This window comes from Saccopteryx leptura, chromosome 11 (genome assembly GCF_036850995.1).
Source record: "Saccopteryx leptura isolate mSacLep1 chromosome 11, mSacLep1_pri_phased_curated, whole genome shotgun sequence".
In the NCBI taxonomy this organism is placed as follows: Eukaryota; Metazoa; Chordata; class Mammalia; order Chiroptera; family Emballonuridae; genus Saccopteryx; species Saccopteryx leptura.
Genome location: NC_089513.1, coordinates 74,174,255 through 74,201,609, shown reverse-complemented (window position 1 = coordinate 74,201,609; position 27,355 = coordinate 74,174,255). Strand labels below are relative to the sequence as shown.

General features: G+C 43.9%; 1 protein-coding gene across 2 annotated transcripts in view; it reads right to left on the bottom strand.

Annotated features, from left to right (window-relative positions):
• Window positions 1-27,355, bottom strand: part of COL11A1 (collagen type XI alpha 1 chain) — a 188,983-nt gene that overhangs the window by 18,073 nt on the left and 143,555 nt on the right. For both annotated transcript variants that reach the window (XM_066352706.1, XM_066352707.1), the window contains exons 43-57: window positions 24,189-24,296; window positions 23,791-23,844; window positions 22,647-22,700; window positions 22,015-22,122; window positions 18,785-18,838; window positions 17,180-17,233; window positions 15,843-15,896; window positions 12,523-12,576; window positions 11,366-11,473; window positions 11,026-11,079; window positions 9,773-9,826; window positions 8,668-8,721; window positions 3,047-3,100; window positions 2,428-2,535; window positions 1,895-1,948 (exon numbers count right to left, since the gene is read on the bottom strand). In XM_066352706.1, coding sequence (XP_066208803.1) covers window positions 1,895-1,948; window positions 2,428-2,535; window positions 3,047-3,100; window positions 8,668-8,721; window positions 9,773-9,826; window positions 11,026-11,079; window positions 11,366-11,473; window positions 12,523-12,576; window positions 15,843-15,896; window positions 17,180-17,233; window positions 18,785-18,838; window positions 22,015-22,122; window positions 22,647-22,700; window positions 23,791-23,844; window positions 24,189-24,296 — 1,026 coding nt within the window. The remainder of the gene's footprint in view (window positions 1-1,894; window positions 1,949-2,427; window positions 2,536-3,046; window positions 3,101-8,667; window positions 8,722-9,772; window positions 9,827-11,025; window positions 11,080-11,365; window positions 11,474-12,522; window positions 12,577-15,842; window positions 15,897-17,179; window positions 17,234-18,784; window positions 18,839-22,014; window positions 22,123-22,646; window positions 22,701-23,790; window positions 23,845-24,188; window positions 24,297-27,355) is intronic.

Here is a 27,355-nt window from a genome sequence, read left to right as displayed (position 1 = left end):
GCTATTAATGTGTTTATTTTACAGAAGAGGAGGCTAACGCTTAAAAAAAAAAAAAAGCATAACTTTCTGAAGGTCACCAAGCAACAGGTCAGTGGTAGTGCTCGCTTTTGAACCCGGGGAGCCTATCTCTAGAATCGATAATCACCTTAACCAGTGACCACGCTACACCCCTATTCACTCCGATCCAAAGCTGCCTAGAACAATAAATCTCCCTTTAGCCAAGTTGAGTTTGAAAGACCATTAAATTGCCATGAAAGACATCCTGGAGATGATTTGTCCACTCGTCCTCATCTCATGAAGACCAAGTCGTATTTTCATTGAAATGAGGTATCACCGTCAAATGATGAAACACACTATAAAGAAAAGCTACACTGTGTACTTAGAACGAGCAGCCAGAGCAAGCCCTGGCGCCCCTGCTCTGAATCTGACGCTCTTCCTGTCACTCTGCTGGAAGCACGTGAGCCGATCGGCCCCTCCCTCGCTCGCCACACTTACGAGTACCGAAGAGTCAGAAATACGAACGTCTTTGAGCCGGATTCCGGGGGTACATGTCTGATGGCTTTAGTTTTAATATGAGCTAGAGGAAATCTCCGGTTGATTTCAGGGTGACGTTGGGGCGGAGCACTTTCTTTCCCAGCCTCTGAGGCTGTGCAGTCAGGAGTTGACCACCGTGAGGGAGCGCGTCCCTAGAGGGTGCACGCGGGGACTTGCCCTGGCTTTGGCTGGACCCCGCTTCCTGGGCCAGTGGGGTCCAGTGCAGAGCTCATCATCTCCTGCTCCGAATCACTCAGAACTTGATAGCTTTTATGCAGTTACTAAAATCAGTCATCTTTAACTTTCCAGAGAAAGGTTTAAAAAAACTCTGTTAGAGTGCTGAGACAGCTGGTATGCTTGAGGAAATTTTTGTGACATTTATAGTCAAAGGGACGACCCCCATTCCTCGTGAGATTGTGACACTCAGTTTGGATGGTTTTCCCGGGATGTCTGTGTCTCTGAGACATTGATACTTTCATGATCAGCGCTTTTAGATCGCTTATGTTATTACATGGAAGAACTTGCCTAGCTGAACCAATGTGCGTCGCCTGCAGAATTCTGTAAATGTTTAGTGTGCTGTTTGGATTAATCCTTTTACACGTAACTCTTTCTGGAAAATGAAGTTCAAATACCTCTGCTATAAAATAGAGTCTGTCGTGTAGTAAGCAATCTCGAAGGTAAAACTTGCATGTTCAGATTCTATAGCGAGAATAGCCCGGGATTCTGTAATGAACTCTTATCTATGATCACCAAGGCCCTGTTCAAGAACTGCACCTGTGAACTCTAAGCTGGCCAATGAAGAGCTTTCTTGCGTTTGTCAAGCACGTCATTTGCATACAGGGTGTGCACAGTAACCTCGCTTTGGTGTGTCACACCTCTCTCCACCACTGGGGTGAGGGTTTTATCTTTCAGCCGGCATGGCTCACCAAGAGAACAGTCGGTGTATTTGGTGAAGGGATCTCTGGACTGATTGTGTCAACATTCTTCTTTTAAATGTAGAGCCAGGAAACTTGGGGCCATGGCATCCTTTGGCGGCGGCGGTGGGGGGGGGGGGGGGAGGTCTGTCCACATTTGGAAAGGAACTGGCCGGGCCAGTAGTGCCATTTTATTCAGAGCGGAAATATTTTTTTTTCCTCCAAAAGATGTAACAAAGCAAAGATCTTCTGACCAAGGGGCATAGTTTCCAAATCACCTATCAGTTAGAATTGAATTATTTTCTTCTTTTTCGGTCTAATACACTTCCTTGAATATTGTACAAAATATAGACCAATTTATAGATAGAGTTTCAGTCATCCCAGCTTATAGACATTGTTGCCTCTGGAATTCTCCCTTTCGAAACGACAGGAAGGGTGGTACTCACCAGAGGACCGGGGGGCCCGTCCTGTCCTGCAGCTCCAGGGAGCCCTTGTTCTCCCTAGGAAGAATCGATAGGATTAAGCTTTTAAAAAGTTAACAGAAACAGATTTCCTGTTTATGTTCATTTTGAAAATACAAGAAGAACGAAGACAGACATTGCCTATGGAGTCCATGACAGGAAGAACTCTTACCAAGCCATTTCGAGTCTTCTCCCTTTGTGTGTGTGTGTGTCTACAGGCAACACACCGACACAGACATACACACTGACGCGTGGTGGACTCAGGTATAAAAATATGATGTCTTTGAGATCTCAGGGTGTAGTGCTCTATTAAGCCTTTATAAGTTAGGACTTCACTGTGAACTCACCAAATAAATGTCATACTTAAATAGCTAAGATTTTATTATTACATATTATTTCCTGAATTGCCATTCACATCCACACTCTCATTTATGAAACACTGCTGACCTGGACCTTTTCATTTAGAATGAAATGAAATGCTATTTTTAAAGATGGCGGTTTTAAGTACGGATGCTCACCACGGGGCCAGGGATGCCCCGGAGACCCTCCGGCCCGGGCTTTCCGGCAGGTCCCTGAGGACCGACGGGGCCAGTTTTCCCGGGAGGTCCTTCTGCACCCGCTTCTCCCTGTGAGGAAACACACAGCGTGCACATGTTACCCATGAGGCCAAGCGTCCTGGCATCTTACTAGAAGTGTTAGCTGGATGTCCCGCACCCCTGGGCGTGAGCCCTTCATGCATGATACCCACAAGCTAGAGCAGGGGTCCCCAAACTACGGCCCGCGGGCCACATGCGGCCCCCTGAGGCCATTTATCCGGCCCTCACCGCACTTCCAGAAGGGGCACCTCTTTCATTAGTGGTCAGTGAGAGGAGCACATTGACCATCTCATTAGCCAAAAGCAGGCCCATAGTTCCCATTGAAATACTGGTCAGTTTGTTGATATAAATTTACTTGTTCTTTATTTTAAATATTGTATTTGTTCCCGTTTTGTTTTTTTTTACTTTAAAATAAGATATGTGCAGTGTGCTTAGGGATTTGTTCATAGTTTTTTCTTATAGTCCGGCCCTCCAATGGTCTGAGGGACAGTGAACTGGCCCCCTGTGTAAAAAGTTTGGGGACCCCTGAGCTAGAGCATACCTTGGCACCTTTTTCTCCTTGTCGTCCCTCTGCACCTGCCGCGCCTGGGGGACCCTGCAAACATAACACACTCAGATTTCTTTCTTGCATTTTCACAGTCGTCTGTGACACACAAAGCTTGACATTTCTAAATCTTTGTAGCAAAACTGATGTAGAAAAGAATCACATAATATTCAAAGTATCCAAGAAAAACATTTTGAACAAGAACAGAAGATGTTAGAATCCCCATTTTATTTAAACTGCGTCCCTGATCATTGCTCCGCGTCCGTGGTGCTTTCGCTCACGGCATTTCCTAAAATCCTGTCCACGCCACAGGAGGAGGGCGCTGGCTTTGAGAACCCGCGACAATCAACGCGACACGTGGATCTATCCGTAATAAACTTATTCTAACACAAGTAAAATGGACCGTTTCATTATAAAATATTTTTTCCACTAGCTAACTAAATATTCTTTGTCAACAAGCATTAAATGTATGGTGATGCTGGAATTTTCTGCACCAGCGTGCACACAAGTACACACAAAGTTGAGAAAAGAAACTTAATGATCTCAAGAAAACTGCATTCATTTTCTTTTCCCTGACTTTCTTATTCTCCACTTGTTTATGTCAATTGTGACAATCAGTTGTGCTCAGAATCATGGGCTGAGACTGGGGGGGGGGGGGGCAGTGGAGGTGGCGTTAATGGGCGAGTGTAAGGTGTGGCGGGGGGTGCTTCTCTCTCCCAGATGCGGTTTAATATTCTAATGGTCAGGACAGGCTAGTCTCTCATCTGGTCTTTTAAATCCATGTTTAAATTGGGTATCCAGCCCTTCATTAGGCTCAGAGAGCTCCATGAATCCATCTCTGAGAGTCAATGAATATACAGGTATCAGTAATTGTCTTCTCAGTGTCAGCGCCGTAACTCTGTATATATTACTCGGCACTGGTTATGCTTCAACTCAGACATGAGAGAAGGTATAAATTCTGTAAGAAGTCTCTCAAAGCAGCAGCGATATCTAAATAATAATATATGCCATTAAAATATAAGTGCATCGTTTAAATTTTATACCATGTATGCAAGAGGATTTCTCTATAGAAGTATAAGCTTCAACTTATTTCCTGGTGTTCAAATGCCGATTCATAAATTATTCTGGTGTGATGTTTAAAATACGAACCTACACCACGGAGACAGAACAACCCTAATGAGTACTATTTGGGGAACAGAAATGATTCTACAGAGAAAGAGGCGTGTCCTTATTCCATGGAGATTTTCCCTTAAATTAGTGACCTCAGGCATGAGCTCTTTCCCTCCAAAGATGGCACTGACACCCATGTCCTTTATAGTATAGATTTATAAAGATCTGACTTTTTTGTTTGTTTGTTTTGTTTTTTAAGTTATCAGCTATCTTATAACATAGCAAAAATACTGCTTTTACTGCAAGGGAGAAAAGAAAACCTGAGTTTGAGGAGCCCTGAGAATTTAAACACAGGTCAACACAACGTGGCCACAAAACCGGGATCCACAGAAAGGTCACACCCCCCATCCTGGTGGGAGCTCTCCCCGCTCTGCTAGATGCCTGAGGGGCATCACAGCACACATCTGCAGCTTCACTCCCATTATCTCATTCTTTTCATTTGTATTTATTCCTTAAATAAAAGGATACTTTTTCCAGATGGCCCATCATTTTTAAGAAAAACTAGAATGAAAACAGGTAACATACTTTTTGTAGGAGACTAGAAAAATACTAATAATGTCTGTGGGCCACTTTGTAGTTATTTCTCATAGTTCTGTATAAACAGGGACACAGGTTGAGCCTAGTGAATGGCTCAACTGTCCTCTCTTGGTTTAAAGAGTGTTCTGATTGGGAAATCGCTCATAAATCATGAGACAGTAAAACGAGCCTCAAGTGAATTCTCCGTGGCGGTCACTGCTGCGTGGAAGTTGCCTCACCGTGAGAAAGCTGTATTAAATAAAGTACCCGGTATAAGGCTCTCCCGGCTGTTTGCATTTCCCGAGATTATTCTATAAGGTGCCCATTCTTCCATGTAGGGAACAAGTGTTTGTCTCCTTTACGTACCAGAAACGGGCAGTGCATGGGGAATACAGAACAGTGAATAAAAGTGAAACCCTACGCAGTTCGCAAAGTGTAGCTATGAAGACAGACACCAAAATGCACAAATCCAGTCCACAGTCAAACCTACAAAGATGCAGTAAGCTGTACGAAATAGGCACACTGGTCCAGTTTCATAGTAGGCAAGGCATTCCTCAACCCTAATTGCTGATCTGAATCTTAACGTGGGTAAGATTTGCCCTAACACCTGACACCTGACTATTCACATTCTCTCTCTCTCTCTCTCTCTCTCTCTCTCTCTCTCTCTCTCTCTCTCTCACACACACACACACACACACACACACAACCTGCTGTGTGGTATACCTGGCTGCTGTAGTAAGGAGGATAAAGCTGCCTTTATTTCTGTTACTTAATATCTGTTATTGTTTTCATCTTTGATTGTGAACTTTCCTTTGGCAATATGAGCCGGACTCTTTAAATTTCCACTTACTACATACATTTTAAAGTTAGAATGTTTCAATTATTTTAGTCAGCTCTAGAATTTTTTTTTTTTTTTTTCCTCAGTGAGATGCATGGAACTAACGAGGTTTTCAAACAGCCGTGGTAACTTGAGTTTTAACATTTCACGGCTGGCTGGCACCCCCGCTGCAGAATCTTCCAGTGCCTGGAGGAGACATACGTTTATTCTCAAGTGTTCACAAACACACGACAGGGTGTCCGGGTGCCGCAGACGGACAACTCAATTTCCCTGCGTGTTCAATACCTGTCAGAACGTCGTTTCTCAGTAGCGCCTGCTGCTCGCGACACTCTGATCAATATTCTATTAGGAAGGTTTATTTGTAAGACGCACCCATGGAAGAGAAGCGATAAGGTCCAGGAACCCGTTCCTAGTCGTTGCTACTTCGGCCAGGAGGAGCCACAGTGGTCTGGTCTTTGGTCTGCGTTTCTGGGTCTCCAGCAGGGGGAGACCCAGGGTGGGAGAAATGTAGACTTCCCACAAGATACATACAAAGCCGAGTTAAGGTTTCATGTCCGCGTGGACTGAAGGAAGGCAGACAGTGAGGCAGTTCTGTGTTCAAATTCTAAGCGTGTCGATCAGATCCTAGAATTATTGCCCAGATAGAGTATGTTCTTGTTGTTTCCGCGAAGATGATATTAAATTTGCTCTTTCACCAAAGACAGTACTGCCTGCTGGCTAAATGCAAGGGCTGATGGACACAGAATTCTCCCCATCAGTGTCGATTCATAAAAATCTCCCCACAAGCCCTGGCAGGTTGGCTCAGTGGTAGAGCATCGGCCTGGTGTGCAGAGGTCCCAGGTTCGATTCCCAGCCAGGGCACATAGGAGAAGCGCCCATTTGCTTCTCCACCTCTCCCCCTCTCCTTCCTCTCTGTCTCTCTCTTCCCCTCCCGCAGCCGAGGCTCCATTGGAGCAAAGATGGCCCGGGCGCTGGGGATGGCTCCTTGGCCTCTGCCCCAGGCACTGGAGTGGCTCTGGTCGCAACAGAGTGACGCCCCGGAGGGGCAGAGCATTGCCCCCTGGTGGGCAGAGCGTCGCCCCTGGTGGGCGTGCCGGGTGGATCCCGGTCGGGCGCATGCAGGAGTCTGTCTGACTGTCTCTCCCCGTTTCCAGCTTCAGAAAAAAAAAAAAAATCTCCCCACACACACCCTGGCCCTTTAGGCCAACAGAGCGATCTCACATGTGCACAGGGCACTTGAGTTCCCAAGAACTTTCTTTTCCATGAACTCTCAGGTCAATCACATTAGCATTTCCCAAACTCGTCCTGAACTCCTGTGCTTTGGCAAATCCATTTTACTGAAATCGTTATGTGGTCTTCATGAATTTCACGTTCCCTTTTTAGGCGGGACTTCTCATCACAAATTCCTTTACAATATATGTTACAGGACTGTCTATACACCAAAGAATAAAGACAGGACTGTCTATACACCGAAGAATAAAGATTACAAATACGTGTCCATTTTAACAGACTCACAGGGTACCGTACTTTTAAAATGTCATTAGCGTTTTATAGACTTGTGTACGCGTCACTCAGCTAGTTCAGTATTGATCACTGTCAAACCCTAACGGCAAAGCAAATCCCACAATAAACAAAAGTAAGTCTGCTGTGGATGGATCTGGGGAGCACCAGACTAAGTGAAGTAAGCCAGTCAGAGAAAGACAAGGACCACAGGATCTCACACACGTGGAATCTAATGTGGAACGAAATGTACTAAGAAGCAAAATAGAGACAGACTCGTGGAGGGCAGGCTAACAGCTGTCGGGGTGGGGAGTGGGGGGCTGGGGGGCAGGGTGGAGGGATTGAGCAAAGAAGGGGAAAAAAACAGATACAACATTGCGGTGACTGCCCGTGGGAGTGGGAAGAGGGGAGGGGTAACTGATGATGGACGTAGACTTGCCTGGCGGCCATGAACACTGTGCAGATGGGGTGTTGTAGAATCGGGCACCTATACAACTTTGTTAACCAGTGTCACCCCAACAAAGCCAATACAAAGGAAGGGAAAGCTTTCTAAGGACACTGAAGAAAAAGATGACACAGGGAATACGTCAGTTACCTATTCGAACATCTGCAGCCTCTCCACCTACGTGCCCCTTGCAACTGTTGCAACCTTCTTTTTCTCAAACCATTTCACCACTTCTGTTTGAATGCTCAACAGTATGCTTTTAACAAGTTTTTGCATCTTATGTACATGAAATTCTCTATCTGCTCAGGCTACACACTGTATTTTCTCCTCCACCCTCACTGTTTGAGGTTCACCTGGGTCAATTCTTGCATCTGAAGTCCATTTTGATCGCCATATCATATTTTAGTTTACAGATATTTCTGAAAGCAGTGATCTTTTCTCTGAGTGTCTCTGGGAGAGAGGCGGCAGGTAGCAGCACCTGGGGCATGAACCGGGGTGGAACTGCAAGGCGGCAGGAAGAGTCTGTGTCCACTAGGTATCACAGAACAGCTTGCCTATAGCCGTCCTACAGGGTCACTCCCAACTCACGTAGATGACAACACCTCGTTTTTTTTATCATGTTTCCAAATCAGAGACATTAGCCAGGGTTAAGGCAAGCGAACGCTGTATGCTGACTGCCCTGAACTCACAGCACGATCCTGCACTCAGGGTTTCACACTGCTTCTCAGTAGCGCTGCGCCTGTGATGTCTGCACCGTGATGTCTCCTCACACTCTTTCTCAGTACGCTGCACCTGTGACATCTCCTCTCTAAGGCACCAGGCGCTGAAGTTCAGGGTCCTGTCAGGACCTTTCTGTGACAGCCTGCACCATTTGTACAGAGGGCAGACCTCAGCACAGGGACAGGGAAAGTGACTTCTCACTGTGACAGATCTGACCTGCCAGGTAAAGTGTGACCTGTTCTAATAAGTATTTTGACAAATTTAAGAGCTCACCCTATTCTCTAGGACTTAAACGTTTGGGCGTCGTCATAAATGTGCTTCCTACCGCTTACACACACACACACACACACACACACACACATTATCTGAATTTATACACATAGTGGACAATGAGTGGATGTTTCAAATGAGGGATTTTCAAGAACTTACTCTCTTTCCAGGGGGGCCTGGTGGGCCAGCCTCGCCTGATGGGCCAGGAGGACCCTGTAACATATGAAAAATACATTTAAGCAATTGAGGATTGTTTTATGACCCACGCCCATGGCATTTATCAAAGTCGGGACTAAAAAAACTAACCTTCTTCCTTCGTCCCCCCATATCTCTCTGTCCTGGTAAAATCTCAGCCCCAATCAGATACCTAACATTCCTTTAGATCTCTGGCAAATGTTAGCTCTGGGACATTCCTATTGACGACTTACTTCCTCGTAGATGGAAGAAAGTGAATCAAAAAAAGCTGTGTTCTTTTTAAAAGAAATGCTAATTTATATCTGACAAGCATCCAATAGACATACTAAATATAGACCCCTATGGGTAATAATCCTACTCCTATCACATACATTTGTGAAAGCATGAAACGGTTACCTCTCCATGTCCGCCTGTGCTACGCTAGTATTTTTACGTCGGAGTACGAACATGCAGGGATTATGCGCCCCGTTCTTATCTGCACATTATAAGCCTACATCTCTGACGGCAAACAGCCAGGGGGGCGGGGGGAAGGGGGTAGCTGTAGACACCAAGTTATGTTAGGAGGGCAGTTTTGTCTTGGGCTCCTACTCAAGTTAGTGCCTTCCCTAAATTAACCACAGGTGGCCAATGCCCACTCCTTTGTCATTACCAAACTGAAAAACAAACAAACCATATATATGCCAGTACAATCCTAAATTCATTTAGGTTAGGGACTGAATTAATTCATGCTCATGACAGTGTGATAATCTAGCTTTTCATTACAGTCTCATTTGTAATTTTAAAATAATGTTTTATTAATACAAATGGATAGAAAGCTGAATTTTTTATGGTCTGACAAAAGCATTAGCATGATGTCACTAAATTTTTTTTTTTTTTAATGATGAAGACTTTGCTAGTGTATTTCTTAAATCACATCAAGTTAGAAACACTCCAGGTAAGTTGGACTTTTAACTGGAATTCAAATATACCTGATAATTCTTCCGGAAAAATGTGTACACAGATAGCAATGCTGATTTTCTTAACTGTCTTGAGACTTTGTAAAGATTAAATAGAGTGTGTACTTCCTTACCGGCTGACCAGGGTCTCCGTCTTCACCCTTGTCGCCACCAACGCCATCTTGACCCTGTAAAGGGAACGGAAAATGAAGCCAGTATTTCTCACTATTAATTCACTTTTATCCAAGGAAGTGGCACAAGACACTATGGTGGTCCTTGAGATAAATTATTACCAGGTGGACAATTAGAATATTATACTCTTAATACAAGAAACAGAAAAGGACATAATTAGTCTACACGGCCAGTGCATTCTTTCACCAGGAATACATGTGGTTCAGGTTGAGGTAGGATTTGCATTCTAGAAGAGACTGAGACCTCCCTGACCAGGCGGTGGCGCAGTGGATACAGCGTTAACCTGGGGTGCTGAGGACCCAGGTTTGAAACCCCAAGGTCTCCAGCTTGAGCCCAAGGTCGCTGGCTTGAGCAAGGGGGTCACTGGGTCGGCTGGAGCTACCCGGTCAAGGCACCTGTGAGAAGCAATCAATGAACAACTAAGGTGCCGCAATTACGAGTTGATGCTTCTCATCTCTCTCCCTTCCTGTCTGTCCCTTTCTCTGTCACTCTCTCTCACTTAAAAAAAAAAGAAGACACTGGCCCTGGCCGGTTGGCTCAGTGGTAGAGCGTCGGCCTGGCGTGCGGAAGTCCTGGGTTCGATTCCCGGCCAGGGCACACAGGAGAGGGGCCCATCTGCTTCTCCACCCCTCCCCCTCTCCTTCCTCTCTGTCTCTCTCTTCCCCTCCTGCAGCTGAGGCTCCATTGGAGCAAAAGTTTGCCCGGGCACTGGGGATGGCTCCTTGGCCTCTGACCCAGGCGCTAGAGTGGCTCTGGTCGTGGCAGAGTGACGCCCCGGAGGGGCAGAGCATCGCCCCCTGGTGGGCGTGCCGGGTGGATCCCGGTCAGGCACATGTGGGAGTCTGTCTGACTGCCTCCCCGTTTCCAGCTTCGGACAAATACAAAAAAAGGAAGACACTGAGATACAAGCAAAGGTCTTATACCTTTGAAACAGCAGTAATGCTGCTACTGAGATAGTCTGTACAACATAACAAAGTCTAGAAAACTACCCCAAACGCAGAGAATAATCACGCGTCAGAGGTCTAACAGCTTCCAACTACATGGATTTCACTGTTGTGCTGATTGCAGTGTACGTTTGCTTTGTCCTCCTAGTTCAGGGGCTCCACTTAAGTGATTAAATTTTTTTCTTTAATTAACAATAGAGACACTGGGCCCACCCCGCCCAAGTCCCCCCGTGTTTGCCCAGGACACTCACCGCAGGACCAGGCTCCCCGGGGGGGCCAGGGTCTCCAGGAAAACCAACAGGACCCTAGAATGAGGGGTTTTTTAGGAAAGGAAATAAATGAAAAATATTTTTTTATAAAGTCACGATATTCTGAAGTTTCAGACGTAAAACCGTACAAGGCTATTTCCCTTCTTCTGTTAAGAAATTTTTAAAACGAAGTCGGCTGAGAACATTGAAGACTAGAGGAAATAATAAAAGGTCCGTCTCTCCGGCCTTGGCTCAGAGACCCATGGTTTTTTCATCTTTCTATGACAAGCTCCCAAGTGGCTCTGACTTAGATGCTACTTCCCCGGGGACCCCGCCCACTTACCGGGTTGCCTTTAGGTCCATCGTCCCCGGGCGGTCCCTTAGCGCCGGGGGGCCCCGCAGCGCCAGGGGGGCCGGCCTCGCCCTTCTCTCCTCTCTCCCCTTTGGGACCCTGCAGGACGGAACAGAAGGAATCACGATCTCACAAGCTGTCAATCAGAGTTTGGTTTGTTTGTTTTTTTTTCATTCTAATTTCAGGTGTGTTTATCTATAAGCCACACATGATGCAAACCACAGGCGTAGAATTTTCGTTATCCAGGGAAACCGAGGCCCATCCGGCCTCCTCAGGGGCAGACACAGAAAGAACACGGACTTTGGAGCCGCAGGGATCTGTGTTTAGATCCCAGCCCTCGGTGTGCTGCATAAAGGAAACGGATCCGCTTTTCGTTACCGGGTGACGAGGCGTAATACAGAAGAGAGAAATGTACTAATGCCCCCCCCCCCTCCCAAGATCTGGTCAGAAGGCAGTTTTTAGCTCTTAGAGAAAGGCAGAGCAAACAAGGGTTTATCTAATCCAGTCTCTCGGGAAACTAGCTCTTCAAAGTAGGGTGATTTCTCTAAGGTTTTTCATCTTGCTTAGCCGATGCAGACTGTGTGTGTGTTTACGTGAATCAGTGTCTTAACCTCGGCGTGGTGGGTCAGCCAGCTCTTTTCAGCAGGGGGCCGCTCTAGGAATTGCAGGATGGATCTAACAGCACCCCGGGCCTCTCGACATCAGAGGCCAGCAGCAACTGTGCGTCCCAGCGCGACCACCACAGTGTTTCCCCCTGAAGGTCAAAGCCACTCCTGCTGTAAACCAATCTAATCAGAACAATACAGTCCTAACAAAATGTATCTTTTTTTTTTTTTTTTGATGTAACAGTGTTGGTTTGTTTATTTCTCTCGTGGACAACCCACCAAAGAATACATATAATATAATAAACAGCTTGGGTTTGAATGCTCTCACAACATATGCAAATGTGATTTTGGCAATTTCTTCATTAATCAAACGATGCAGAGGATATGAAAAATGGTTCGGCAGAAAGGCTCTGCATCTGGGATTCTTCTTAATGGAAAGGCAAGGCAGCTATGACTGTATTACAGCGAGAAATGGAGTGAGATGTGGGAAGTGCTCTTCCGGGGATCCCCGAACACCCGCACGGGTGACAAGGTGGCACTTACCCCGGTGCCCGCCTCCCCTGGAGGGCCAGGGTTTCCTGCTTCTCCGGGTTCACCCTGGAAGGAAGAGATCACACGAGGGTCAGGACACAGAAATGACGTCTTACACGCACAAGCCGCCTCCAGGGGTGAGCATGGCACGTTAGACTAGTCCTTCAACCATCGTGCACTTTGAAAGGGAACATGGGGAGGAGGTGGTCAAACGGTAGGAAATTTCAGATCTGAGAGATGGGTAAGTTCCTAAGACCTAATATATATCGTGACAGGATGACAGTTCAATTCTGTATTGTATACTTGAAATCGGCCAAGAGGGGGGACCCTAAGTGTCCCCACCTAGACACACACACACACACACACAAAGATAACCAGGTGAGGTGATGAGTATGTTAATGAGCTGGAGCGCAGGGATTATTTCACAGAACATACATGTATCAGATGATCAGGTTGTACACCTGAAATATATACAATCTTAATTTGTCAACAAGAGCTCAAAAAAAAAAAAATGGGAAAAAAGAACTATAAGAAAGCTATCGACTATGCACAGAACGTTTCCTTCGGCACATGAACCCACGGTGAGAACACAGACGTTGGAACTAGAGGGGCAATGACTATTTCTTTCAGTCACCTCAGTTTATTCTGCTGTTTTGTTATCATCCTTGCCCGCTATAAAGTTAAACTATGTCGATTCTTAATGGTTATTTCCATTTTTCAAATGAGGGAAATGGTCGGTAGTCAACAGATGGGTTTAAATACTTGTCAAAATTTAAAGACAAGTTTTTACTCAGAAGCTCTGCATTTGGAGAACACACCGATGTTCATCTGTCCGAGACACACAGGAAAATTACCTTCTGTATACTGGAGCCAAGGGTGCACAGTAGAAATAACAATTGTTATAGGAGAAAGTAATGTTATGTAAAGGTTAAATACTGTCCCATTTCACATATTTTGAGTGCCATGGGACAAAATTACAAGTTAAAAAAAAAAATCAAAGATTACAACAAGACTCCATTGTACAGATGAACCTGTGCTGCCAGGATCGACATGGCTACACCATACCCATTAGAAAACTAGTAACTGATGGGCAAGAACACCAACTCTGTGGAGCAGATCGAGAATAAATTTTAAGTTATTACTAGATATCATGCGACTGTTCTACCGCAGTCTGTAACACACCTGTTCAGATTACAGCTCCCTTCAGAAGGGACAGCAAATTACTTTGTAATGCCTAATGTCATAACGTAGGCATTAACTTTCAAGGCACAGGTCTGATACATATCTCTGTTTTGAGGAAATTGTTGAAGTGCAGAATTCATCTGTAGCAAATATATATTACATGGGAAACGGGGGAAACATTGAAGCAAAGTGCAGCAGCATGACTAAAGGATACACTTTTTTTCTTTTTTAAAATTGAGTTAGTGACTGAAAATAAATTTTTCAAAATAGAAATGGGGAAGCATTCAGCCAGAATCAAAGCTGGTATCAGAAACCCATAATCTACCGCAAATTATATTACCCCAGATGCAGAAGAAATAAATTAAAATCGGAGTTTCACTTCCAGCTTGCTATCCGTCCCATAGAAAAAAAACATTTTGAAATCAAGAAAAGTGAAACTTAAATTGAGAAAAGTGAAACTTTATGGTAACAGAGTTCGAGGCCGCTACATTTTCGTCGTAAGAAGTGGAAGCACCATCCGGACTGACTGAATCTTTCTGTGGGACCCAGAGTTGGCTTGGTTACCGGACAGGCTCTGCGCAAACGGAAACAGGATGGGAAGGGACTTGCCCAACACTCCCAGCATCTGGCGTCCATGTTTATCCAAGAGTTACACAGAAGGAAAACCATAAAAGCAGCAGCTGAAGTACTTACAATGTTCCCACTGCACGCAAAAGCTTTTAAGAAACAAGTGGGCAAACTGCAAAGGCTACTAAAATGGTTTGAGAATTGGCTTTGTGGGCAAAACTAAAAGTAGAGACTGGATCTCGTCGCTCTGTAGTCAGCACGAGAGGCGGAGGGGGGTGACCCAAAGGGAAGAAAGGGAGGAGTGGTGTCCTCATCTGTCTGGTACGGTGACACCGTCAGAGCCGGTGAGCTTTTCTGCCGCTGTTCCTTTGACAACGGAACCCAATGAAAAATGATTCTTCAATCCTGCATCTTTCCACACTAACCTTCAACTTTAAGACTAAAAACAGATAATCTAAAAAAAAAACACCAGACGGATCGTGCAGTAAGAATTAGATTATAACTTCAAGATGTTTCAGATGAAGAAACTATTTGCATAATCATAGAGGGTTAATTACGTTCAAAACAGTAGAATGTGGGCCTCGAGCAGAAATAAACATCTAAATGCTATATTCTAATCCTGTGATGTTGCTTTTCTGAGGGTTAAAATAAATAAATTTAAATATAAGATACGGTATGTCAAAACATTTTGAGACCAAACAACAGAATTTTTACAATGAGGATGTCTATACTTCTGGTATCATTTAATAGAAAAGTCAAGATGTTTCTCTCTTTCCACTGTGTAGTGTTTTATGGTATGAAACTTCATTTTTGACCCTCAAAACTGGCAAATATTTTTTTAGATAAAGCAAAATTGATGTCAATTTTTTGAAAATTTCTATTAGAAAATGCACATGAAAGCATAAATAACAAATCCAAGAATGGTTCTGACATTTTCATTAAAAGGAAGAGGAGATAGTTTAAATGGAATCATGCTCATGAGAAAGCAAGCTCCTCTGAGCCCAGGTGTCACGGCATACGCCAACTATTTTGAAAAGTGCCAAAGACAGGTCATAGTATTAGCAATGAAAATATAACTCCACGTATGACAAAATGAATGATTCTTTTGTAGTTGGAAGGATTCTTTTTTCCCTTTTAAGTCAGTTAAATCAACCGATCTCTTCTCTTTTCAGTAGTGAGTGTTATTAGAGACACTTAGTCTCGTCAGACATACATGGGTTGGCATGGATGATCTTGACTTATGTCACTTTCTAACGACAAAACCTTAATTCAAGTACTGAAATCTCCAAGCTTCAGCTTTGTGATTGTAAACATGTGGTAATAATAGGACCATCATCAAAGGGCGTTTGTGTTGATCAAAGAGATGATCCATGAACAATCTCTCTGAGAATTAAAAAACATGGCATCTCAAAAATCACTTTCCCCTTTAATTATTTAACTACCAGAGTGGATGAGTGGTAATTCACCTCACTGCGTGTCAAACACCTAGGAAGACAGTCCTATGAGAAGCCTTTACAATATCAGTAAATATTATCAAAGTCCACTGTTCCGACTGTTTCACACTAAATCGCTGCATTCCTTACCTTTTCCCCAACAGCACCAACGGATCCGATGGATCCCGGAGGCCCTTGTGGTCCCTGCAGTGCGGGAAGGAAAGAGTTATCCTCATTCTTGCAATGATACTGTCAACTCATAAATACAGACCTACTCCTTCTGAGAGAGAGAAATATATGCGAGAACAGCCCAACTCTTTGGAAGGATGGGACAAAAATCATGCCTTTTATTCAAGTTGTCAAATTTACTGGCAAGCAAATAATTTAATTACAGTAAACTGACTTTCAAATCCATCAGAAGTTTGAACATCAAGCAAGAGACTTCCCAACTCTAGTTATGCCAAGTTGATACTTGGGAGGCTAAATTCAATCTTGCCCCCACTGAACATGCCATATTTAGAGGACGATTTTGTCCATCTTTGTAGAGGAATCAAAATACGACTCTGGTTAGGAATTATGCGACCCATCCAAAAAAATAATACAAATTATTTCTGAACCTTAAAACTACTTAAGAGCAATGAAAACCTAAAAGCCTGTTTAAGACATCTGCTCCTAGCACATTCCGGCCTGCCAGAACGGACAGCAGACATAACAAAAGACCAATAAAGACAGGAATAAATGACCTGCTCTTCGTGGAAAAAGTGACAGCAGAAGGAGAGATCACATCAAAGCCTACTACACGTGTGAATAGTAACCATGAGGTAAAGTGGCATTACATTTCAAAAGCCTAAAATATCGGAGCAGGGAGTCAACTATCGAGCTTGGGGGAGATCATTTATATCATATGATTGAGAGGAAACATTTTACGTGGTAAGAGATGCATGATGCACTGTCATGCACAGGATACTCTAACCCGTTTTACAGAATGAAAATACAACATGTGAAGCCTTTAGACAAAAGTCACTGATGACAGATGTGTATGTAAAGGATGTCTGGGGTACAGACCTGGGCTAGTACAATCAAAGCCGACTACAAACCATCTCCTCACGCAATTGTAAGAGATAAAAGACAAACTGGAAACAATTCAGGAACATCGCAGTTATTATACGCTGGGCACAGTCTTAGCATGTTGAACTGAACCAATGCGGTTATTATAAGAAAGCTCACATTTCTCACTCACCAATAAATACACACGTGGAATGTGAACCTTGTATGTATTTTGTATTTGCTGTGATTAGTCCCCTATTGAGCCTGTTTCTCTCCCTGTAAAATGAAATGGACTAAGCAGATGGTCCTTGAGCTCAGAGCACTTAAACGTTTAATAATAGCGTGATCATCTCCCTGGTATTTTAGCCACCGTCGGCCATTAAATAACGCCAACACCCACATAACTTCAGCATAAGGAACACAGATTTCTCAGTTCTTACATCAGCTCCATTGGGACCTTGAGGACCTCTTGGGCCTGGGGGACCGGGGGGACCCTGTAAGAGAAAGATGTTAAGGTTTATGAGGGCCAAACTCACAGGAATGTCTGATATTTTTATTCTGTGGTTAAGTTCAAGAAGTTTCAGCCTGTAACATCTCAGTCAGTGAAGCATAGCAGAGTTGTAAGACATTCTTGATGGATACAACATCACATTAGCAAATGATTTTTTTATACATAGCTACAGGGAAATGAAAACTGCAGGAAAAAAAAATTTTGATTATATATTTAAAAAGTCTATTGCTATGATCTGGTATAAAGAATTCATAATACAACTAGAAATACTTTATATGCTGGAATATGTGAGAATGCTAGCATACTAAAGGAACATACAATTGGAGTAAGAAATAGTACTTGAATAGTTTTAGAATTCTTAATGCTATTGAGTATTTTTAAACTTGTGTGTATATATGTATATACATATATTTTGTTTTTTGTCAGCTCTAATGTTTCACATGTCAATTGAAATAAGATTAACTGTTTAGTTATCTTCCTAAAATGATGCTTCTCTTTTCTTATCGGGCATTAAAATTACCTTGGACACATTTCATAAAATGCTGATGGCCAGAACCCATTACCTCTCCCTTGTGATTAGTCTGTATTGAATACCGGGGCATTAGTATTTTTTCAAAGGTCACAGTTTATTATAATGTCATGGTTGAAAAGCTTGTCTACTATTAGCTATTACCACAGGTCAGGGAGGGTGGATGAATATTCAGGGAAGCACAGCAGTTATATCTAGAAAGAAGTTTGCTAGGTGTATTAGTGTATTAGATGCTGCTTGGTGTATTAGTTATTCGAGTCAGAAATGTTTATTCTGATGATAAAAATTATTTATCTGATAAAAATAAAATCTAACAATGAAGTGTAAAATTATCAAACCTGTACTCTAAGGAAGTCAAAATTGGGGCAATGTTGAAAGAAAAGAGCAATCAAGAAATGTATTCATTACATTTCACTATTAATTTCAGGTACCTTGCCTAATTGTTTCTTTACCCCATATTGTGCTTAATAAACAAGTACATGTATTTCAAGTTTTGAGTTGAACTAGTAGAGAAGAAACCTAGAATCAATCAATGGAAATTACGTTATAGCATCCTAATGAAGACAGAATGCCTTACTAAATAAAGACCTTCAAAATATAGTTAATTTTCAATACTGTGTTAACATTGGCTAAGTCTTCAAAGTCCAAGGAATACTATCTATACTTGCCCCACCAGAGAGTCTGGAGCTACGTACTGTACATAACTGAAAAGAAAAAGTGTCTATACACCTCAGTAACATCCCTACATAGAAAAGAAAAATATATAACGACATCAACCAATGAGTGTCCTACGGGTGTTCAACATAACTCCCAAGTGAGAGAGGTAAGAACAGACTCGAGGCGACGAGAGAGGCTGAATGGTCGCAGGTGCAGGATGGGCAGAGGAAAGAGGAAACGTCTATTTGAAAAGTCACAGCCTTTAGGACGACTTTGTACACATTAAGAAACACATTCGTAACATGGAAGCTCATAATCTCTCTCAAATACTTAAAAATAAAAACTTACCATGGGACCAACATCCCCATTTTCACCTTTTTCACCAGGTGGGCCCGGCAAACCCTAATGAAATACAATAAAAAAAAATCATTAAGAGTCACTCATGTACTTAAAAAGAAACGCTTGGCCCATTTCTAATAGAAAACCAAAAGTGAAGAAAGAAATCAGCATGCAAATGAGGATTCAAGCACTATCGTGTCAAAATGCCAGGTAAGTATTGACTACATTTGATAAAAACCCTGTATCTACACGTACCAATACAATGGATGCTTTTTTATAATATGACACTGTTTGATTGTAGTTAGAAGGACTCACAGAGCAGCTTCCATCCACCTTGCCCCTGGCTGTGTCTTTTTTGGGAAAATTATTTCACTCTCTCTTGATCTTTCTAACTAGTTCCCGACGCAGCACTGTGTCTGTTTCCTCGTTCACATCACAACACTGTGCAACACTGGGATTGTACACAGTCCTTAAGAACACAGCTGTTTGTACATTTTTAGAGAGGAGAGAGAGACAGAGAGAGAAGGGGGGAGGAGCTAGAAGCATCAACTTCCATATGTGCCTTGACCAGGCAAGCCCAGGGTTTCAAACTGGCGACCTCAGCATTTCCAGGTTGTTTGTACACTTTTAATCAGGAGCTACTACTTTGGGGCTGCTTTGAGGGTTTTTATCTCTAGAAACTTAGCAGAGGGCCAGTTAAAACCTAGCGTTTCAATGAATTGTTGACATAGTGGATGGAGGACTGAATTCTAAGAAAGTAAGTCTAAACATCTCAGTAGAAATGAACACAGATGAAATAAATATCTCCTTTTGAAGGCCTCTTCTTTCGTTAAGTATGCAATGCAACTTAGACATGATTCCGTTCCTAGAAACGCCGTATAAATGAACACTCACCCTCCCTATACTCTGTCCAGGGGTCCTCCTCCTTGTACTAGAGGGTGAGTCTAATCTGGGATCCCCAGACTGCAGGGTAGGAAATATCAGGTCCTAGTTTTCTATGACTCCCCTCACAAGTCCAGCCCAGCTCTGCATTTCATCATGCATAGGATTCTGCATAGCAACCTCCCAAGAGAAAAAAAAAAAATTGAAGTGTTTCTTTTTAATGAAGTTTGATTATCGTTCTTATTGTTAAAATTACTAGAGACAGAGTGAGTCCGACTCTCTGGTTGCAGGGAGTGAACCGTCCTAAGTGATACTCCGGGGCTAGTCCTGTGCCTCTCCCAGGGAGAAAGTTGTACACAAACAGACTGTGTCTTAAGGTCTGTCAGTTGAAACTCATTTGCCACTTCAGCGATGAAACCCAAAATGAACTTAGGCAAAGAATGCTCATTCTGTATCTCTCCTTCATATGCAGACAAGAGAGTAAACATCAAATTGAAAAACCAAGTCATTTCACCAGCATGTCATATCATTATTATTTATGCCTATTATAATTGCTAATATCTATTCTGCCGCGAAGACTCAATTAAAGGCTGTAGGATCAATTGTGAACATGTTAATTACATTAGCCTCTTTTCGGATTCCTGATTTAAGGAGAGAGTTGTGGAAAAACAATCAATTTTTTAGTGGATTTCATGAGTCACCCTCATCAAAGAGCACATTTATTCCCTTGTGGAAATGTAGTTAATTTTTTTATTTAATATTTTATAGATAAAAACTACAAGGCATCTTCTTTAATCATGAGAACTAAATTCCTAAATTATGCCCTTATGGAATTCAGAGTAATATGTTAAGTGAAAAAGCAAAAAATGATTCCATTGGCAATTTAATTTTCAATGTCTGGTTATTGTTTTCAGATATATGTGTTCTCACACATACTGATATGTGATACTCGTAATTGCTTATTTATTATTGTCTAATAAATGTCAAAGAGTTAAACAGAAATATGAAAGTGAAATCTTTGCATGTTCCAAGGTTAAAAGGATATATTTTGGCATTAAAAGCAGAAAATGGTTAATATGTTCACTGGTAGACATTCATTGAATGTTATAATAAAAGTTATAATAATATAATATCTAATGATATTGTTTACAATGTAATTTTTCTAATTATATGCATAAGCCATTTAATATTAAAAAACCAATATTCTGGACCTGCCCTGTGGTGGCGCAGTAGATAAAGCGTTGATCTGAAATGCGAGGCGGGCGGTTCAAATCCCCGGGCTTGCCCGGTCAAGGCACACACAAGCAGCAACCAATGAACAGCTAGGGTGAAGCAAGTAGGAGTCAATACTTCTCCAGCATCTCCACTTTGTAAAACCAATAAACAATAGCTTTAAAAAGAAAACATTCTGGGACTTGACTTGTGAAAAAACAAAGGTAAAACATTATTACATTTATACAAATTCAACTTCTGTTTAACTTTTCTACAGCCGCACTAATTTTTAAGTACAGCGAACGGATGAGTTCATTTGAACATGTCTAAAATTTCTAATGTGGCATAACTAAACCTGCATAGGGTACCCCAAAATTACTTAAAACAAGATTTTACCATCTTGCAGAGGATCACTAGGTAGGGTCGGTGCAGAAGAACCGAGGGGGAAGGGAAGGCTGGGGCCCCTGGCTGTGGGAAGCAGTGAGCCCCAGGCGGGCGGAGGGAGTGACAGCTCAGAACCGTGTCCGTTCTGCAATGTCAGCCCGACAGTCCAGCTGAGGCCCGCATCGGAGCGAAGGTTTTACAACCCTGTGTCTCCTCTGCTGAATGTGCTTTACAAAACACAAATCGTCGTTTTAAATGCTGTGTTAACTGATCGGTTCACCGTTCATGTGTTTATTTTACACATTATTCTGGAACATCTGTTGTTGGCGGCTGTGACTGGCAGTTTGCTCTTCCTCAGAAATGCTTTTAATTTCTGTTAGCCATCTGAAATATATACTAATTTCCCTGCTATGAGACCCGCCAACAAACCAAAACAACAACAACGCCCTTCTAACATCCTCCTCTTGACTGTCAGACTTAAATAAGATTTACTGTTTTAAAACACCGTGAGAACAGAGAAGGCAGATGCACCACCCCAGCTGGGTCTAAGAAACACCAGAAACAGACACCGGTGCTGACACAGCTACAGAAAAAATTAATTATCAATAAGAAGAAGTTGAAACTCAGGTATACATTTAAGAAAAAAAATCCTTCCAGTTAAGCAGGTACCAAAGTTCTGCTTTGCTGTACATCCACCAGAGAACCTGTCCGATCAAAGCAGGTGGAGAACTGCTGAGTACACAAGGCAGAGAGCATCTTACCTGCAGACCGATGGGACCAGGTGGTCCCGGGAAACCTCTGGCTCCCTCATCACCTTTCTGTCCGAACATCCCCTGCTGCCCTCTGGGACCTGGCTCACCATCGCCGCCCTGGTGGAGAGCAATGAACATGACCAAAAACCGGAAAGCCATGATTCTGACACAAGTGAACATAAAAGTACAGCCCTTTCTAATTTAATCAAAGCTGGTCTATATCTGAGTAACCGAGTAGAAAGTAAATTAAATCTCCTTTATCTGCTGCAAATATACCATTGATTGTTTTGATCATCATCTTTGTTTTTGGAGGGTTTTTTTTTTTTTTTAATGTATACCAAGGGAAGTAAAAAGTTTGTAATAAGGGGGGTCTGGGGAATAATGTTCAGGATTTACTACAAATTAAGTACTTTTCAACTGGTTAGGCTCTATTTTCAGATGAAGTCCTAGTGTTTTTTTTGTTTGTTTGTTTGTTTGTTTCTAACAATCCGCTTGGTTAGCTGTATTAGATCGTTTCAACTTCAGTCAACGTGCAGCGGACAATCTCATCAGCGTAGGAAATAGACTGGTTAGGTGACAGTTCCTACATTTAATCAGGGACTGTAAGGGTTTAGATTTGCTGAACAAGGAGGGATACTTACAGCAATGCCAGGGGCGCCGACTGGACCCTGCAGGCCTGGGGGGCCGGGAGGACCCTGTGACGAGATAAAAATCAGTCATTTCTGAAACTGAAGCCTGGAGAGCCTCGGCCAGAGAGAGCGGACCGTTCAGCTGATCGAAATCTAGGAAGCGTCTCTACACTGCTTTGTAATGAGAAGTCTTTTCCATTTAGTGCAGTCTGCCAGTATTTATCTGAGTCCCCGAGACTCAGACGTGCATATTTGCAATCAATCTAAATCAGCAGTTACTGAAAGCACTCATATCCGCAATGTTGTGGACCTCTCGAAATGGATTTCGGCGCTCACCCAGTGTTGGAAGTTTCACATTTGAACATTTTTAATCTACCAGACTTGAATGAGATATGTATGCATCAGCATGAGCCCGTGAAAACCTGTCTTGTGTGCCATCATTGTCTCTATACATGGGGAATGGGGCGATACAGAAAATTCAGAAGTTTCTTCATATGTAAACACATGTAGACGGAGTGTCATTTATTAAGTACACAGGAACTCCTTACGGTGAACAACAGGTTTTAATCGGTGCATCAGTCTTATATGCATAGCTCTTTCTTGCTAACTGCCTTTTCACATGTAACTAACTGATCAGGCATTATAAAATTCCCAGGCATGAATGAGAAAGAGTCACTGGATATGACTGTTCCTCTCATAAGCGCCACACGCTGGGAAAAGCACTTCAAGCAGAGATTCTCAATGTGTGGTCCGTGGACCACCGGGTCGCTGAGACCCTTCCCGGGTTGCACTAGGTCAAAATTCTTTTCACGGCAACAACAACTCCGTCTTTAAACCACATGGCAATTTGAACTAATGATGGCGGGTAAAATTGCTGGTGTCTTTGTCTCCCTGAGGCTTTTAAGAGGGGAGGAATTATTGCATAATTTGAATATAGATAACTTTGAAGTTTTATTAGAATTGACTGAATACAAAGTCATACTGAATGCAAACGGTAATTGGAAAGTAAATTTCACATTAAAGGAAAATGGACCGAGATACTAAACGGAATAGTGTTGATATTACAATCTTCCTGCACTACCGAAAACCAACACGGCTGTCAGCGGAAGGAGTCGCGAGAATGGGGGGCCCCCTTCATAAAAAGTAGAATACTCACGTTTTCTCCTTTGTCACCCTTGCTGCCTTTTTGTCCCGGTTCACCAATTTCGCCCTGTATTTGAGAGTTCGAGGTAAAAAGCTTAGCCTACATTTACGTCTGAAGCGCGTGCATATCAACAGAAATAAGCGGTTCTGGCATCGACTATGGTTTCTCGCTCCCACTGTTCTTGTACGAATCCCCCTTTTCTTGTCTGCAGCCCCCCTGTTTCACGGGGCAGCCGTGGAGTTCTCTCCACCTCTAGAATAAAGCATCTGAGCCCCTGGAAGACGTAGGAAACTTGGGAAATGATACACCTTCGGATTTGGAGTCTAATCCTAGAAAGGTGAAAAATCTAGGGCTTCCTGAGGAAAAAGTTCCCACTCCCCAGGACGCACGAAGGAAGAAAGAGCACCCACCTTGTCCCCGTCTTCTCCGGGGGAGCCCGCAGGCCCCGCCGGGCCCGGGAGACCCACGGGGCCCTGCACGCCGTCTCTGCCCGCGGGGCCTTGCGGCCCTTTTTCTCCCTGGATAGAAGAACCAGCAGACCGTTACTCTGCCCTGGGAAACCCAGGCGTGTTAGCTACTTCCTGCTGCGACGTTAAGGTGCGGCGTGGACAGCCAGACTCCGGCTTCCATTGGACAGAGAGGGAGCATAATGTTCTCCAGAAAAAAAAAAAAAAGAAAGAAAGAGATGCAAATAGTATGTAAATGAGGACACAGAGAATCCTCACCTTCCTTGAGGACCAAGAATACGGAGGATCCCTGATATCACCTTAGGGGTCTCGGGCTGCGGCCCACAGATATAATCGGTTCCTCCTAGAATGTTAATTTCAAACACACATTTTCCGATCAAGTGTTGCATCTGGGTAAAGCGGCTGCTTGGTGTTTGCAAGAATTCACTGAGGTTTTCCTCTCCTCAAGGGTGATGCTGGCCGGCGGCCATCAGGCCGGAAACTTCCTAACACTTCGTTTGCTTGTTGCCCAACTTGGCAATAGGCTTAATGTGTGACCTCTATGGTATTATTAACTAGCGTTTCATGGGTTTTCCTCAAGTTTGATATTTTAATTCATTGCCGTTTTCACTTATTCAAAATGATAATGCTGCTAAGCTTTTTTTTCTTGGTCTCATTTTGCTTATTTTTTTATGATGGCGTTGTTTTCCCGTTTTAAAATGTACTAATTGTCTAATAAAAAAAAAAAGAAAACAATTCCTTGATAATGACGAGGACTTCTATTTTCCATTTTAGACGTCTGTTGTCAGGGTTCAAAATGATTTCCTTTCTAGAAGTCAAGATTTGTCCGGTTTTGCCTTAGCTCCGCCCAGTCCTCCAACCCCTGCCCAGAGCATCTGCTCCCGGCCCCTTTACAATGACCGCATCTTATCTCTGGAATATGTTTACTCCGCTTGATCTGCAGACACTCACAGCGGATCCGAAATGCTAGTGGCCTTTGTCCGACTACTGAAGTGACCTCTGCCCCTCCTCCCATCGTTTCTTACTTCCACACTCTCCCCCTTGACGTAACCACAGAGACACTCGGAGAACCGTGCCCAACATTCTGCAGCCAGTGGACTTGCGGCCGTTTCCGAAGACAAAGCCCGAGCTGTCCCCGCGCCCTGTGCTGTCTGTCCCTGCGCCCTGTGGGAATCGGGTGGCCGGGCTCCTGCCACCTGCCCAGGTGTGTCTAGCCCCCCCCTGGTCCCTGCGCTCTGCCTTCCTGCCCCTCTAGACCTTTTCCCCACGTAAACCTGGTTCCAGGCCTCCCTTGTCACCTGGCTGCGCTTTGTTGTCCCCTTGCTCTGGAAGGCTGACTGCGGAAGGACTCCTCACCCAGATCCCTCCTTCTCCTCATCTCCGTGCCGCCACCGAGGTCCTGCTCGAGGAGACGCCGACCCCAGCCCGGGTCCCTCGCTCAGCCCCTCTGCACTAAGCCGACCCACACCGGTGCGGTTCCTTCTCACCGCAGGCCAGACTGCGCCGTGACCACACGCCTGCTGGTTCTCGAAGTGCCCCGCCGGACAATGAATGGCGCCGGGCAGACACGATCCGTTTCTGTGTTCAGCTTTGTCCCTCTGGCCCGTGGCCCAGACATCTGGGCCACGTAAGGCAGGGGTCTCCAAACTTTTTACACAGGGGGCCAGTTCACTGTCCCTCAGACCATTGGAGGGCTGCCAAATACAGTGCTCCTCTCACTGACCAACAATGAAAGAGGTGCCCCTTCCAGAAGTGCAGTGGGGGCTGGATAAATGGCCTCAGGGGGCCGCATAGCGGCCCACGGGCCGTAGTTTGGGGATGCCTGAATTTGTTGGGGTCGTTAATGAGTTAATGACAACAACAAGAACGAAATATCTACAGAGCAAAGTTACCTCTGATCCGTTCTTTTCCTGGGTTCCATCTATTCTTATTTTTCAAAACTATGCCGTAATTAACATCTAAAGCCTCCTCCTGATCTCACCCTGAAGACCTTTTCTTTCCTTCAGATCAAACATGACAATACGTTAGACCGATCTATACTCATAAAAATGTGTGTGCTGTTCGCCTAAACATCACTATTTTAAAACTCATCGGCTGATTCAGATCGCTCTCCTTCGTCTGGCTTTCCTCGTGAGCCTGAACACCAAAAATCAATTCTTCTACACAAGAGTCTCTGTGAGCAAGACAGATCCTTATCTATATTCATCCCAGTACACATCATCTCCAGCCGGGAATCACCTGCCATTTATTTCTTCTGATCCTGGTCTGTGTGGAGTCACAAAAAAAAATCTTTCAACTGAACAACACACTCTAAATTTCGATTCTCCGTGCACAGCTCACAAGATGACAAGCTCTTCCCCAGCTATGTGTTGCTTAACCCTCAACCTACAGGACTGCCGGAAACATCCTCCGTACCTCCTTAAGAAGTCTTGAATCATTTGTACCCCTTTGTTAATAAAAGAGCTGAGTCTTCCTCGCCGAGTTGGCTACTCAAACCCATGTCCTGCGTCTGATTTGGCCTCATTTCCTGCGAGCTTCTCCCTGTCCGCTCCCCTCTTCCTACACCTCACAGAACCCACCCCTTCTTATTCAAAAGCCGACTTAGGCTTTTCCTTTCTTGTTATTAATTCCTCCTTTTGTGTGGCAACGCTGGTCCACGCCATGAGGACGACGATGGTGACTGCTCACTGATGACTATTATCTTGATTATATTATTGTTATTGACAATGTCGGCTTCATCTGGTCCCCACGAAATACTGTGCTCACCTTCTTTTCCGAGATGAGGAAACGGAGGTTTAGAAATGTTAAATAACTTAGCCAAAACCACGAACTAAGTAAATGGTAGAACCGGGCTCCCAACCCATTAGCCTTCCTCACTGTTTCTTCTACGACGGGTGAAGTCCATCGATAGATGTGCACGACTCCCAGATCCACGATCCTGACAGGGATCACCCTCGCTACACTGCACACACATACGTGTGAAACTGTATTGCTCTCTCGTCTCCAGCCAGTATTGCCTAATCCACGTCCGACGGGGGGGGGGGGGGGGAGTGGAGGGGCAGAGACAGAGTCCCGCATGTGCCCGACCGGGATCCACCCGGAATGCCCAC